We start from the raw sequence: 16,011 nt of genomic DNA on the forward strand, positions 1-16,011 counted from the left end.
CCCTCAGTCCTCGGGCTGACACTCTAACGACTGAGCAGACCGCCTAGGGCTCAAATATGATACTATTTTTGATATTATATGCTGTGAAAAGCCACAGCCAGCATAGCTTTCAGGTTCAAAGGCTTGGAGAAAGAGCTGACGCGCAAATTAAAACACAAGACAAAAATAATAATTTTGAAATTATGGGGGGAAGTCAGGGAAAACTCAACTGCAGTAGTCAAGTTCCACTGAGTCTCCCTTCCCAGCTGCTTTTATTTACTAGAACACACAACTGCCTTTTAGGAATGCAAACAGACATATCAATGGTAATGTTTAGTAAACAGTAAGATTATCAGGTTTGGGGGGAGTTTGCTTTAGGCCTTTGAGTCAGCAGTAGGTAATAAAATGCAAATATTCACCCTGTGAATATCAAGAGCCCAAATTCAGCCTTCTGGCAGACTAATTGCATTTATATTAATTACTGTGGATCTTGGTTTCCAGCAATATGCTTTTCTTGTATGTTAGATAATCATTTATTACTAGAGGCCTGGTAAACGAATTTGTGCACCAGTGGGATCCCTCCACCTGGCCTATGGGATCAGGCTGAAACTGGCTCTCTGACATCTCCTGAGGGGTCCTGGATTGCTAGAGGGCACAGACCAGGCCAAGGTCTGCCCTGGTCCCCACAGGTGCATGATCGGGCCTGGGGAGGGACTGTGGGAGGGCTCCCGGGCATGTCTGGCCCATCTTGCTCAGTCCTGAATGGCTGGACTCTAGCAGCAAGCTAACCAACAGTTGGAGCGTCTGCCCTCTGGTGGTCAGTGCACATCATAGCGAGTGGTTGAGTGGCCTTAGCATATCATTAGGATTTTTTGTTTTAATTAAAGTTTTCATCTTTAATGAAATGACTTTGGAAATAATGTCTATTTCCATGACACCAATACTATAGTGCTCGGAGTCACAGTAAGGTACACAGAATTACATCCGTAATTAATATGAATGCCAACATTTCAAGCAGTAATTTCTGTTACATGGCAAACAACATCAAGAAAGCAACCATCAAACAAAAAAGACCCATAGCTTCAGATAAGGCAAATCTCAGGATAGCGTATGAAAACAGCTGCTGCTTCAGTGAAGGGTTTCTGGCATAACCAATGATAAGGCTGCCAAAGACTGTTCCAATACCAGCACCAGAACCAGCCACTCCTACTGTTGCAGCACCTGCACCAATAAATTTGGCAGCAGTATCAATGTCTCTGCTGATTGCACTGGTCTGAAACTCCCTTTGGATTAGCTGAGGCACACCATTCTGGGCCCCATTAAATACTGCACAGCCCTCTCCAGTCCTAGCCTCTGGTCCAGATAACACTGATGCAGAAATTGGTCTGTATGCAACTCTGGATCCAGCTCGGATCAGAGCGGGGCTGCAGGTGAGCTTGGTGCAGGCGAACATCTTACACTCCCGGGGCAGCGTGGCTGGAGACTGGGTGGCAGGCGGCTTGGGCTCCTCTCCCGCTTTTTTCCAGGAGGCGGCAGCGGAGGCGGCAGCAGAGGTCGAAGGAGTGGGGCCTATCATTAGCATATTATGTTTTGATTGGTTGAACGGATGACTGCACAACCAAACACTCAGCATACTAGGCTTTTATTATACAGGATTAAACAAATTCAACAAGTAATAGTAAATAATTAAACAAATAATTACTGAGCATCAATTATGTACAAGTCACTATTAATCAGTATTCTCACTTTTCCTTTCAGAACTAAAGCCTTGTGTGTTGGGAGAGACTGAAAGGTATGCCTTGTCCATCTGTTATGTTCTCTTTTCCTCCTAAACAACTGAAAAGGCATGTAGTTGACAAAAAGCATGAAAGTTCATTGGTAAGTTCATTTTAACAGTAAGGAAGGAAAAACTAAGTACTTATTAAAAAGAAAAAAACTACACTTATACACTAATTGCCAACGCGGTTCCCAGGATAAATTAACATCAGAGATGCCACACAAATAAAGGATTACAGTGTGGGTGGGATTATCCCAAGTGTTTGTGGAAAAAAATCTGGAGTTGCTTCCAAGCATCCACCTGGGCCATGGCATGAGCCCTAGGCTCTCCTCCCCAGATGACATTTGTGCCCAACAGGGAGTGCAGGGAGGCCCGGCACAGGGGGAAGTAAGGAGGCTCAATGTAGTGCCCCACTCCTGGGTAACAGATTATCTGCGGCTTCTCCTTACCATGGGCCTGTAAGCGTTTAGAGGCCTCATTAGCAAAGAATTCACTCTTCCAGTTGTGGTCATCCTGACCTACAAGGAACAGGAAGGTGCTCTCAGACCTTTCCACAGGAATGAAACTCTTCTGGTCGGGTCCTTCCAAAGGGCTGTTCAGGACATCCAAAATGTCTGCGAAGCCGTCCTTGGTTACCTTGATTCGATTTTGGTCGAAACCGAGAGGCTGCAAGGTCTCATCCTTGTAGTGTAAGGCTCCTCCGACATTGGCCACGGAGCCATTGATGATGACTGCAGCAGTGATGCCCTTCAGGAACGAGGCCATGGAGAGGCAGAGATCGCCTCCTTTAGAAATCCCAAGCAGCCCAACTCCTGGGCCCTTTACCTGAGATAAGGACCGAGGAAAAATAAGGAGCCCATGAATCAGTCTGGTGAGTAGTGCCTGGAATTGGGAGTCAGTTGGAACTGAGTCTAATGTGGGCTCTGCCATTTACCAAGGTTTGCAACCTGGGATATTTACTTATTCCTTCTTTCTATCTTCCCTTCCACCATTTCTCCATCACCACTGTTGGTGACTTTAGCCTCTCCGTTCCTTGACCTCCATGACTTTTTTCCTACCCCACTTCAGCCACCCATTCCCATTGTCATAACCTTAACCAAGTCATCATCAATAAATACCTCATCTCCAAAATCTCAGCTGCAAGCGTTCTACTCGCTAATCACCATCTTAAATACAGTGGGGCCTTGACTTACGAGTGTCCCGACTAACGAGTTTTTTGAGATACCAGCTGTCTCTCTGCCAATTTTTTGCATTGAGTTGACAGAGTAATTTGAGTTAACGAGCTCCTTAACAAGCTCAGTCTCCGAAAGAATTAAACTCGTAAGTCAAGGCCCCACTGTACTTCTGTTCAGCCATTTTAGTACCACCTGCTTCCATTTCTTTGAGACCTTGACTACCTTTTTTTTTTTTTTGCTATCCCTATCTCTCTCCTGTTCATTTCCTACCTCATCCAGTTTAGATTTCAAACTTCATTGTTCTTATCCCTCCCTTGCAAGCACTCTTAGCTAATACCCTTCTTCCTTTGGTCATACTTGCTTGGAAAAGTGATAACCTTGGTTAAATCCACCTTCACTTCCTCTAGGCCTGCATTTGTACAAATAAACATTGAAGGGAAAAATACACATTTGTGCTGGCACATCTTTACTTTCATGACCACACATTTCAAATGTGCATTCATACTGCCCATCACCTCTGCCACACTTCACTGTGTTTGCTTTCCACTTCTCCAAGGACAGGTTCGTACCTCTTCCTATTTGCTCAAGTCTCTCGAACCCCTCTCGATTCCCCTTCAGTTTCAGCTCTTCATACTTCATGGAGAAAATAGAAGCTGTCCAGTAGGAACTCTTCCTCATTTCCCCCTGCCTAATCTCCTTAGTTCCAAATGAGTTGAAGCTCTCTGCCTTCCTTCCTGGTTCCAAAAGTATCTCTGTTTTATCAAAGGCCATCCCCCTGCTTGGTTTGGGATCCCATCCACTCTCATTCTCATAGTCTTTGCTCCTACAACTACTTCTCTCTTTCTCCTCCTTCATAATTTTCTTCTCTCCTGGCTCATTCCCATCAGCGTACTTCCTGCTGTAGTAACTCTTACACTTTAATACCAATCGCTTGACCCCCAAAGCTACTCTGCCATAGTTTTCTCTCTTTCACAGCTAAATTGTGGAGAAAGTTGTTTGTAGTTGTTCCCTTTCTTGTCTTCTAATCTCTACTTAGTCTCCTCCAGGGTGATTTGGATTTGCATATTCTACAAGGACTGGTCTTGTCCTAGTGACCAAAGTCCTGTATTTTGAATGGCCATTTGACCTCTGACCAGCAGTTCTTTTTTCTTCTCATGGCTTCTACAACAGCAGCCTTGATTGGTTTCAAATATTTATTCCTCATGAAAGTGCTAGGAGTTAAATGATATTATTATCCCAATTTTTCAAAGGAGGAAACATAAACTAACCCCAAAGCTAGTATTTGGTGAAATCAAAACTCAAATTTAACTTTTCTCTATCTACATCTTATTCTGATTCCACTATACTCTATCATATCACTTTTTCTAAGAGCTCCTATACTTCCATTTACCATGAGCTCTAACTGGATTGTAAATTAATCTTCTGTTCCTCTGATACAGTGGTTCTCAACCTGCTGGCCCTTTAAATACAGTTCCTCATGTTGTGACCCAACCATAAAATTATTTTTGTTGCTACTTCATAACTGTAATGTTGTTACTGTTATGAATCATAATGTAAATATCTGATATGCAGGATGGTCTTAGGCGACCCCTGTGAAAGGGTCGTTCGACCGCCAAAGGGGTCGCAACCCACAGGTTGAGAACCGATGCTCTGGTACATTAAACTGGGGCCAGCTGGAGGCAGTGATTCCTTTCCCCCTCTCCTCTACTTCCTGTGTCAAACCTAAGGTTCTCAAATGTGTTGGGGCTTATTATAAGCCACTAGAATTTGAAATTCCATAATGCCAACTAAGAACTTCTTTACTAGTAGGAAATATGTCGTAGTAAAATATGATTGTATAGAAACATGGGAAGTGACTATAAAAGGTGGTATGTTGTGGTAAGGAGTGGCTGTCATGAATTAGTCAAGTTCTTGAAAACCAAGGGCATTTATGAAGAGGAGACCTGATATGGAGACCACAAAACTTAGAGAAATTCCAACCTGAGGGTGATTAAGCAGGTAGTTCACAGCTTCTTCAAAGTACTCCAGGTGGAGGGTTTCTATGCTCTTGGGGAGGTCTTCGTAGCCATAGTAAGCCAGAGCCATCACAGCAAAACCCTTCCCAGCCAGTAGACTAGCTCGGTATTCTGGAAGGCCGCCTCCAACTCCAAAAATGTCCACAATCCCAGGAAAGGGTCCGGGTTCTTTGAAAGAAACAAAACACAAAACTAAACTATTCTTGAAACACTTTTTAAAAAAATACTAATTTTAGGGAGACAAGAAGGGAGAGAGGGAGAGATAGAAATATTTATTGGCTGCCTCTTGCACACCCGCTACAAGCCCACAACCTGGACATGTGCCATGACCTGCAATCTGGTGTGTGGAAGGACACTCAACCGAGCCACATCAGCCAGGCTATCACTGAAGCTCTACAGCAGGCATGTCAAACTCAAAGGCTCACACGGGCCAAATAAACAAGGTTTAAGTTTACGTAGGCCGCAAAAAAAACAAAAGCTTCAATTTTCATAGAAACATAGGTTTATTTCGATAGAGACATGCTGAATACAAAGGGCTGAAATAAATGAGTAATCGTTAACATAAAATAATAGAACATTTTGCCCTAACCGGTTTGGCTCAGTGGATAGAGCGTCGGCCTGCAGACTGAAAGGTCCCAGGTTCCATTCCGGTCAAGGGCATGTACCTGGGTTTCGGGCACATCCCCAGTAGGAGATGTGCAGGAGGCAGCTGATTGATGTTTCTCTCTCATCAATGTTTCTTACTCTCTATCCCTCTCCCTTCCTCTCTGTAAAAAAATCAATAAAATATATTTTTAAAAAAATAATAGAACATTTTAATAAAAATTAACATTTTTTCTTGAACATTAACTTACCAGACACTGAATAACTGCACAGATTAATAAGCGTAACACAAATAAACCTATTTTTCTTGTTCTCTAAAAGCGAAATATTTCCTGTTGTGCACACCAAACAAGTCAGCCCAAGACTAATGCCATGGCAATCGGCTGCTAAAATATTCGCTGCTAATATTAGTGGAGAGAAATGGTGCACCTGCACGTAAGGTGAGTAAGGGAAATGAATGCAACTCGATTATAGTCATCAGTCATCAGTGAACATTGTAGTTGGTTATTAATAATTATGTATAACAGGATACTGTAAAAATTAAGTTATGAAATTTGTATTAAAACGTTTCTTACATACCGTTATATTAGCTGTGTCACAAAAATATTCGTTGTGGGCTGCATGTGGCCCGTGGGCCATGAGTTTGACATGCTTGCTCTACAGTGATGTCAAAAGCCAATTGTTGCCTACTTGGTAATGTCAAAGTTTTCTTCATAATCAGAAATGCTGAAAGACCCTTGGTCTTTAAAGATCCAGACAATGGCATAGACTAAGTCCACATTCCCCTCTATACTCAGAGCCTCAAAGCCCCACAGATTTTTACAAAGATTATGTATTACTTTGTGGTTAAAAATAATTTACAGACAATGAAAACAGCAAAATCATTGCCATCTCCCCCAAAATTGACAATGCCAAATGCTAGTGAGAGTGCAGAGCAATTGGAACCCTCATACATTGCTGGTGCAAATGCAAAATTGTACAGCCACTTTGAAAAACAGTAGGGCAGTTTCCTATAAAGTTAAACATAAACTTACCATATGATCTAGCAATCTCACTCCTAGGTATATTTGCCAAGGAGAAATGAAAATTTGTGTCCACACAAAAACTTGTATGCAAGTGTTTGTAGTGACGTTACTCATAATCTTCACAGATTTGAAACCCAAATGTCCTTCAAGCAGTGAGTGGATAAACAGCCATATAATGGAGCGCTACTAACACACCAGATACATCGAGCAACACAAATGAATCGCAAATGCATTATGCTGGACAAAAGGCTACATACACTGTATGATTCCATTTCCTGGGTACTTTCAACATTTACAGAAAAAGCTTGTATTTAACGTGCAAAATTTAAAGAATAATAATAAAGCAAACACTTTATATCTACAATTTTAAAAAACTCAGTACTGAGCATCAAAGGCCTCTGAATATCTGTGCTTCTTTCCTTCCTTTCCACTGTCTTGGCTTTTATTCTCTTGATTTTCGTTACCATATTACCACTTATGTGTGCGTGTGTTAAACAGTAATTTGTTTATTGTGCCTATTTTTTGAATTTTATCTCCATGGAATGAAATGGAATGTATTCTGGAATTTGATTGTTTCATTCAACAGTTTTTGAAGATCATTCATGTTGACTCTTGTGGCTGTAGTTCAAGCACTTTGCTGCTGTAAACATACCTTAATTGATCATTTTTACTGTTTTTGGACATTTGGCATGTTTATTGTTCTTGCTCTTACAAATAATACTTCTTGGTGCACATGAACCAGGAGTAGACTGATATAGTCAACTTTCTAAGTAAAAAATTGTTTTCTTGCCCAGCCAGTGTGGCTCAGTGGTTGAGCATTGACCTATGAACCAGGAGGTCATGGTTCAATTCCTGGTCATGGTATATGCCCAGGTTGCAGGCTCAATACCCAGTGTGGGGCGTGCAGGAGGCAGCCAATCAATGATTCTCTCTCACCATTGATGTTTCTATCTCTCCCTTCCTCTCTGAAAGCAATAAAAATATATAAAAAATATTTTAAAAAATTATTTCCAGCCCTGGTCAGTGGTTCAGTGGTTAGTGTTGGCTTGTGGACTGAAGGGTCTCAGATTTGAATGCCAGTCAAGGGCACGTACCTGTAATGCAGGTTCAATCCCTGGCCCTGATTGGGGCATGTATAGAAGGCAGCCAATTGATGATGTCTCGCTCACATGGATGTTTCTCTCTTTCTCTCCCTCCTGACCCCTCCCCCCCTTCCACTTGCTTAAAGAAAAAATAAATGGAAAAAATATCCTCAGGTGAAGATTAACAACAACAAAATTTTTTTCCAGGAGTAGATGAATATATTCCTTTTAGCAGTGTGAACTCCTTTCCCTCTACATACTTGTTAACAATTGGTAATATTAGACTTCTAAATTTTGAGGGTTTGAAATGTGTAGTTTTATTTTGCATTTCCCTGATTCCTAATAGTATAAGTATCTTTTTTAAAAATATATTTTATTGATATTTTTACAGAGAGGAAGGGTGAGGGATAGAGAGTTAGAAACATTGATGAGAGAGAAACATCGATCAGCCGCCTCCTGCACACTCCCTACTGGGTATGTGCCCGCAACCAAGGTACATGCCCTTGACTGGAATCGAACCTGGGACCCTTGAGTCCGCAGGCTAACGCTCTATCTACTGAGCCAAACCGGTTAGAGCTATATAAGTATCTTTTTAAAAAAAAAAATCCTCACCGAGGACATGTTTGATTTTAGAGAGGAAGGAAGAGAGAAAGAGAGAGAACAAGAAGTGATTTGAGAGAGGAATATTGGTTGCCTCCCATACTCTCCCTGACTGGGATCAAACCCTCAACCTAGGGATATGCCCTGATTGAGAATAGAACCCGCAACCATTTGGTGTACCGGACGATACTCCAACCAACTGAACCACTTGGTTAGGGCAGGATAAAGCATCTTTTTATTTTTTCATTGGCCAATTGCTTTTTATGTAATGGAAAAATTATCCAATAATTTCTTTTTTAAAAACTATATTTTATTGATTTTTTTACAGAGAGGAAGGGAGAGAGATAGAGAGTTAGAAACATCAATGAGAGAGAAACATCGATCAGCCGCCTCCTGCACATCTCCTACTGGGGATGTGCCCGCAACCCAGGTACATGCCCTTGACTGGAATCGAACCTGGGAGCTTTCAGTCCGCAGGCCGACGCTCTATCCACTGAGCCAAACCAGTTTCGGCTATCCAATAATTTCAAAAGATTTCCAGTTAATAGCAAGAGGCCTTCCTCCTTCATGCTAATTTTCTTAAACCTTAATATATATACTGTGGGAGCCTGGCCTGTATGGCTCAGGGGTTGAGACTCGACCCAGGAACCAAGAGGTCACCAGTTCAATTTCCTGTCAGGGCACATACCCAGGTTTCGGACTCCCCAGTAGAGGCTGTGCAGGAGGCAGCGAATCGATGATGTTTCTCTTTCATTGATGTTTCTATTTCTCCCTCTCCCTCTCTCTCTAAAAATCAATAAAAACATTATATATATATATATATATATATATATATATATATATATATATATATATGATGGGAATTATAAGCGAAGTTGTAAAATTGAGAAACCTCTAAGAAATTAAAAACTTGAAACTTCATTACAACTGTCTGGAAACTATTATGCTAAGTGAAATAAGTCAGTCTGAGAAAGACAAATATCACTTATTTGTGGAATCTATTGAATAAAATGAATTGACCAACAAAATAAGACCCAAAGCATGGAGGCATGGAACAGATTGACACACCTCAATGTGGGACTGGGACAAGAAAAGATAAACCAAAGAACTTACATACTTACTAGAGGCCAGTGCAGGGATTCATGCACCAGTGGGGTCTCTTGGCCTGGCCTGTGGGGATCTGGCCAAAACCGGCTCTCCAACATCCCCAGAGGGGTCCTGGATTGTGAGAGGGTGCAGGCCAGGCCCAGGGACCCCACTGGTGCACGGCCAGAGAGGGACGGCGGGAGGGCTCCAGGGTGTGTCCAGCCCAGCTCGCCCAGTCCTCATCGACCAGACTGCAGCAGCAAGCTATCCTATGGGTGGGAGTGTCTGCCCCCTGGTGGTCAGTGCACATCATAGCAACTGGTGCAACAGTGGAACACTTAGCATATAAGGCTTTTATTATATAGGACTAGAGGCCCAGTGCACATTTGCGGGGAGCGGGCCTAAGCCAGCAGGCAGACATCCCCTGAGGGGTCCTTAGCACTGCCACAGAGGTGGGAGAGGCTCCTGCCACTGCCACTGGGCTCACCAGCTGTGAGCCCAGCTTCTGGCTGAGCTGCCTTCCCCCTGTGGGACCACAGTGACCACCAGGAGGCAGCTCCTGTGTTGAGCGTCTGCCCCCTAGTGGTCAGTGCATGTCATAGCAACCGGTTGTTCTATTGTTTGGTCTATTTGCATATTAGTGTTTTATCATATAGGATAGGATAGGCATAGCAGGGGCAATTGGATAGTGAAGACCTACGGGATGGATAGGGGCTGGGGGGGGGGGGGGATAATGGAAGGGAAATGGGAGATATCTGTAATAGTATCAACAATAAAAAATAATTTTAAAAATTACAACTGTAAGTCGCTGCGTGCGTGAAGACACTAAGGGACGACTCACATACAGGACAAGACAGTGCAGGGCAGTGGGAAATTTCATAGAGCTACTCAGAACAGTGCAAATTGTAAAACTTTTTTTTTTTATTCTTTTTTTTTTTTTTAAATCTTTATTGTTCAGATTATTACATTAGTTACTCTTTTTTCCCACCATAACTCCCCTCCACCCAGTTCCCACCCCACCCACGGCCCTCACTCCCCACCCAGTGTCCTAATCCATGGGTGCACGATTATTGTCCAATCTCTTCCCTCACCTCCCACATCCCCCGCCCCCCAAGAATAGTCAGTCCATTCCCATTCTATGTCCCAGATTCTATTACAATCACCAGTTCATACTGTTCATCAGATTATTTATTCATTTGATTTTTAGATTCACTTGTTGATAGATGTGTATTTGTTGTTCATAATTTGTATCTTTACCTTTTTCTTCTTCTTCCTCTTCTTAAAGGATACCTTGCAGCATTTCATATAATACTGGTTTGGTGGTGATGAACTCCTTTAGCTTTTTCTTATCTGTGAAGCTCTTTATCTGGCCTTCACTTCTGAATGATAGCTTTGCTGGATAAAGTAATCTTGGTTGTAGGTTCTTGGTATTCATCACTTTGAATATTTCTTGCCACTCCCTTCTGGCCTGCAAAGTTTCTGTTGAGAAATCAGCTGACAGTCGTATGGGTACTCCCTTGTAGGTAACTGATTTTGTTTCTCTTGCTGCTTTTAAGGTTCTCTCTTTGTCTTTTGCTCTTGGCATTTTAATTATGATGTGTCTTGGTGTGGTCCTCTTTGGGTTCCTTTTGTTTGGGGTCCTATGCGCTTCTTGGACTTGGAAGTCTATTTCTTTCACCAGGTAGGGGAAGTTTTCTGTCATTATTTCTTCAAATAGGTTTTCAATATCTTGCTCTCTCTCTTCTTCTGGCACCCCTATAATTCGGATGTTGCTATGCTTGAAGCTGTCCCAGAGGCTCCTGACACTATCTTCGTATTTTTGGATTCTTTTTTCTTTTTTTTTTTTTAATATATTTTATTGATTTCCTACAGAGAGGAAGGGAGAGGGATAGAGAGTTAGAAACATCGATGAGAGAGAAACATCGACCAGCTGCCTCCTGCACATCTCCCACTGGGGATGTGCCTGCAACCAATGTACATGCCCCTGACCGGAATCGAACCCGGGATCCCTGAGTCCGCAGGCCGACGCTCTATCCACTGAGCCAAACCGGTCTCGGCTGGATTCTTTTTTCATTTTGCTTTTCCGGTTGGGTGTTTTTTGCCTTTTCGTATTTCAAATCTTTGACTTGATTCTTGTGATCCTCTGGTCTGCTGTTGGGAGTCTGTATAATATTCTTTATTTCAGTCAGTGTATGCTTAATTTCTAGTTGGTTCTTTATCACAACATCGAGGGTTTCACCAGTCTTCTTGAAGATCTCACTACATTTATCGGCGGCTTCTAGACAGTTCTTTAAAGACCTTAAAAGTGTGGTTTTGAACTCTATATCCAGCAGTTTGCTTTCCTCCAATTCTGTCGTTTGTGTTCTATTTCTTTGTCTCGGCATTTTTTATGCTTCGCTGTGTTGATAGAGTGCCTTTCTGTGCTAAGTGTCCCAATTACCTGAGGTAGACACTCTTGGTGCACCCCTTGTGGGCTTTGTGCACAGTCTTGTTGTGGTTAAGCCTTGATTGTTGTAGTTATCACTGTGAGGAATTGACCTCCAGGCCAATTGGCTGTGGGAATCAGCTGTGTCTGCGGTGGGAGAACTTCTGTGCTGGAGACACCCCTCTGGGGCTAGACTTGCTTCGATGGGGCTTTTGTGCTCACTGAGTCTGCCCCCTGAGTGTGTCTTTTATGGTTCCACGGAGCTGCAGGCTGGATGGTCCCACTCTGACCTCTGGGCTTCCTGGCTCCTGGATCTCTAGGGAGGTGCTAATCTAGCCTTTGCCTGAGGCTATCCAGCAAAAGCCTCCCTGCAGGGCTTGGGCGGGGCGGGTCCCATGGGATCAACAGGGCGGGATTAGCAATTATGGCTGCTCTCAGTCTTGCCCTCAGAGGCTCTGCTTCTCAGTGTCCCAGTAGTCGCTGCAAGCCCCATGGAGAGAAAGCTGCCCTAGGGTTCTGAGCGATGCCAGACAGTCCCGCTTCTCCCGTATGAGTGTGAGTCCTTAGAGACTCGCCCGGAACTGGAGCTCAGAGCCTGAGACTCCCTCCTGATTGAAAACGACAACCGCGCCCTCAGCCTCCAGCCCGCTCCGCATGCACTCCGAACCTTAGTATTTTACTTCAGCACTGCGCCTCCTCTGAGCCTCGGTATGCTTTTCTCTTTCCTCCTAGTTGTAGAACTTCCACTCAGCCAGCTTTCTTGTGGTTCTGGATGATGTCCGTTCCATCTTTTAGTTTTATTTTTGAAGTGGTTGTTCGAGGCAGCAAACTCCCGTGTTTACCTATGCCGCCACCTTGGTTTCTCGCAAATTGTAAAACTTAAGAATTGTTTCTTTCTGGAATTTTCCATGTAATATCTTCAGACCGTGGTTGACTGTGGTAACTGAAACCTCAGCGAAACACAGGTCTTTTGACACAATTCTTGGACCAGGAACTGGCTCTGCCTCTCTTAGTCTCTCCCAGCCTGAACATGCCCTCTGGGTCAAGCCACACAGTTCAGCTCTTCTCTCAACCTTTCTTTCCCAGCCCAGCAGCCTCCCAGGCGATCTCTCTGGCTCTGGTTTTCCCAGGCCTCATCAGGTACATTGTGGCTCCAATAACTCCCATGTTTGTCTGCAATTGCTCCAGGCAGATGTCTGAAAATCACCCACTGACAGATTTATGTTCGTCAACCTCTGAGACACTCTCCATCCCCACCCACAAACCGTATCAGAGCTGTGGATGAAAGCCCTTGGAGGCAAGAGCACCGAGTCCTCTCAAGCACACACAGAGCTGAGACACAGCATTGCAATGGCATCCTGCTTGCCCGCCTGCCCGCCTGCCCGCCTGCCCTCCACTACATTCCCCTAAAACCCCCGGTCTCCTTGGCAACGCCTGTTTTCCTGGCCTGCTTTCTTCCCAAGATCTGGAAAGACTTGGGTCTCCAGGCTTTTGAAACAAGATTAAAAGGTCTCTTTTATAGCAACTTGCGGAAAAAACTCCTCAGAGGAAACGTGGTTGGCAGGTAGAAAAACCGGGACCTGTCTCCCTGAAAATCACAGCTGTGTTATCGTTTTTCTCCACTGATCACTTCCAGATTATCATTCAGGGCAGACAGCCAATTAGCTAGCCCTCCCGGTCACAGAGCCCGTCTCTGGCAGCGCTCATTTCTCCACAGAAGGGAGCACGTCTGAAGAAGTGAAGGTGGGCCATGTGCAGAACCCGGGGAGGGAAAGCCTGTGAGTGAGTGTGCAGCACAGGAAGGTGAACCAAGAGCCAGCGCAGGCAGGAAGTTTGCCGAAGCCTCGGGACCAGGCCAAACACAAAAGCTTCCTTTCTAAGAGGAAAGAGGGTTGAGCTGTAAGGAAAAACAGAATAAAAGCACTGTCCTGAGTGAAACTCGAAGTGATAGAGCCTGGTCTTGGAGAGCGGAACCCTTGATTCAGGGTCTCACCTGCCTTTGGCAAGCAAGTTCTCTGCAGAAAAGTGGGAAGCACCTTTCTCAGGCTCTTGGCACCTGGCCATCGCTCAGATCTGCCCCAGGGGAGTGTGAACTACAGGCAGCCACCTCTGCTTTGGGCAACTGGGCCAAACAACCCTCTCCTCACTATGACTTCTTTGGAAAGATTGGGTCAGAACAAGATGTTGGCACATCCAAAGTCTGTTAATGAAGTTCACTAACCTGGCAGCATAGTAGGGACAGAGGTGTATAGGGAAAAGATTTGTGCAGCATTCCCTGTTTTCGGTGACAATGCAAACAAGTTGTGTCCCCAGGAAGCCATTGTTTTGGCAGGAAATTGAAATGTACACACAACCAATTATATGGTCCATACCTACTATGGGCTGGTACCCATAAGCACCAAGGACAAAGTCTGTCTTACTGATTTAAAGGGTTTCAATCAGCAGCTCCCTAACTCTGTCCTGAGGGGTACCAGTGTCCCCCAGGGTGTTAGTAGTCTTGTCAGTACATTCCTGTCACTGGAATAAGCTTAGGAACTACTTCCTTAAACAACGTTGGACAGGTTTCTTCACTGTGGGGCTCTTCACTGACCTTAATATGCTAATGTGCCTGTTAGCAGCATTTGCCAAGTGTGTTGACCACAGAGCCCTGTGTTCACAGCGGCTTCTTAAGATCTAATTGGACAGCCATGTTCCAGGGCACACAGTTGGGAAGAACTGCTACAGGCCCTCAGTAAAGAGATGGTGGAGACCTGGGACAAAAAAAAAAAAAAAAATTACAACTGTCTTTTCCTTTTCTTTAGTGTTAATCCTCACCAGAGGATATTTTTTCCATTGATTTTTTTGAAAGTGGGAGGTGGGGGTGGGAGAGGGAGAGAGAGAGGGAGGGAGGGAGGGAGGGAGGGAGGGAGAGAGAGAGAGAGAGAGAGAGAGAAAGAAAGAAAGAAAGGAAGGAAGGAAGGAAGGAAGGAAGGAAGGAAGGAAGGAAGGAAGAAAGAAAAGAAAAGAAAGGAAGAGAGAAAGAAAGAAAGAAAAGCATGGATTGGTTCCAACTGGGGGATGGAACTTGCAACCCAGGTATATGCCCTGGCCAGGAATCCTACTGGCAACCCTTTGGTTCACAGGCCCATGCTCAACCACTGAGCCACTCCACCAACTGGGCCACTCCGGAGGGCAGGATATCTTTCACTTGACTTCTCAGTTTTGCAGCTGGCAGAGCCACCTCCCAGCCAGCCTTACATTCCATTCCTGTTGCTTTGACATGTTAAGGCCCCACGGACCTCCGGAACATTGGGAGCCAACTCCATCCTTTCAGTAGAAGCGGATGAGGCAAAAAAAAAAAAAGAAAAAAAGAAAAAAAGAAGAAAAAATTTGAAGCGGTGTCACTCACCTGGCGGCAGGAAGAGCGTGGCGCGCACCCGGCCCGCGCGCACCGGCTCCCGCCGCACCCCAGGTGCAAGGAAATCGCGCTGGTGCACCGTCCGGCCGAGGAGCCGCCCTCCCTCGGGCTCGTGGCCATCGAGCACCTCCAGCTCCACGGCGAAAGGCGTCTGCACGTCCCGCTTCACCAGCCGCAGGAAGGGCTTCTCGGGCTCCATGGCCCAGAAGAGCCCCATGGGCTCGAGCCCGGTGAAGCTGCCGCCCAGCGCGGGCGCGCGCGTCAGGTCCAGCTCGCCTCTGTCATCCGCGCTGTAGAGCGCGTGGGCCCGGAAGAGCGCGCCCTTCTCGTCGCGCAGGGATGTTCGCAGCGTGACCGGCTGCCCCCTGGCCAGGTCGCTCACAATGATGCGCACAGGCTCGTCCCAGCGGCTGCGGCCCGCGGGCTCCAAGGTCACCGTCGCCGCCATCCTGGCAGGGGCCCAAGAGACTGGTACTTTAGCACTCAACTTTGGAGTTCTGGGCCGTGCCCAACTTCCCAGGCCCCGTCCGCAGAGTCCAGAAGCTCGCAGGACAGCAAGAGATGAGGCCATCTTTTTGCGACTTAATTTCAGACCTCGGATGAACTGAATGGGGATCTGGAGAAAGTTAGAACTGGTGCTTGAGAGCCTCTAATGGCAGGCCGCCCATCTGCAGGCTAAGCGCCCAATAGGCCAGGGCAGCCTGCTAAATTGACACTGGCCCTGCCAATCAGTAGCCTACTTTTTTGTTGTTAACCCTCCCTGGAGGATATTTTCCCATTTATTTTTAGAGAGAGTGGAAGGGAGGGGGAGAGACAGAGAGAAATATCCACGTGAGACAGAGACACA

General features: G+C 45.2%; 2 protein-coding genes and 1 pseudogene across 18 annotated transcripts in view; 1 reads left to right on the top strand and 2 right to left on the bottom strand.

Moving 5' to 3' along the window:
- Positions 1-16,011, top strand: part of HEATR4 (HEAT repeat containing 4) — an 84,174-nt gene that overhangs the window by 12,169 nt on the left and 55,994 nt on the right. For 7 of the 17 annotated variants that reach the window (XM_070416941.1, XM_070416939.1, XM_070416938.1 and 4 more), the window contains 2 exons: positions 1,738-2,627; positions 5,871-5,989. The exons of 1 other annotated variant lie outside the window; for it this stretch is intronic. The gene's annotated coding sequence lies outside the window, so the exon portion shown is untranslated. Of the gene's footprint in view, positions 1-3; positions 2,628-5,870; positions 5,990-16,011 lie in introns of those variants that run through there. 9 more of the 17 variants (XM_070417004.1, XM_070417006.1, XM_070416993.1 and 6 more) reach the window with 5 other exon arrangements.
- Positions 170-1,904, bottom strand: LOC139011549 (ATP synthase F(0) complex subunit C3, mitochondrial pseudogene; annotated as a pseudogene).
- Positions 1,603-15,824, bottom strand: LOC139011509 (acyl-coenzyme A thioesterase 1). Its single transcript, XM_070417025.1, has 3 exons — positions 15,156-15,824; positions 4,912-5,114; positions 1,603-2,581 (listed from the first exon to the last, which is right to left on the bottom strand). Exons 1-3 carry the CDS (start codon positions 15,733-15,735, stop codon positions 2,006-2,008), a joined length of 1,359 nt encoding a protein of 452 aa, XP_070273126.1. The 5' UTR covers positions 15,736-15,824; the 3' UTR covers positions 1,603-2,005.

This window comes from Myotis yumanensis, unplaced genomic scaffold, assembly GCF_028538775.1.
Source record: "Myotis yumanensis isolate MYYU_CA2020_CCGP unplaced genomic scaffold, mMyoYum1.0.hap1 SCAF_1, whole genome shotgun sequence".
In the NCBI taxonomy this organism is placed as follows: domain Eukaryota; kingdom Metazoa; phylum Chordata; class Mammalia; order Chiroptera; family Vespertilionidae; genus Myotis; species Myotis yumanensis.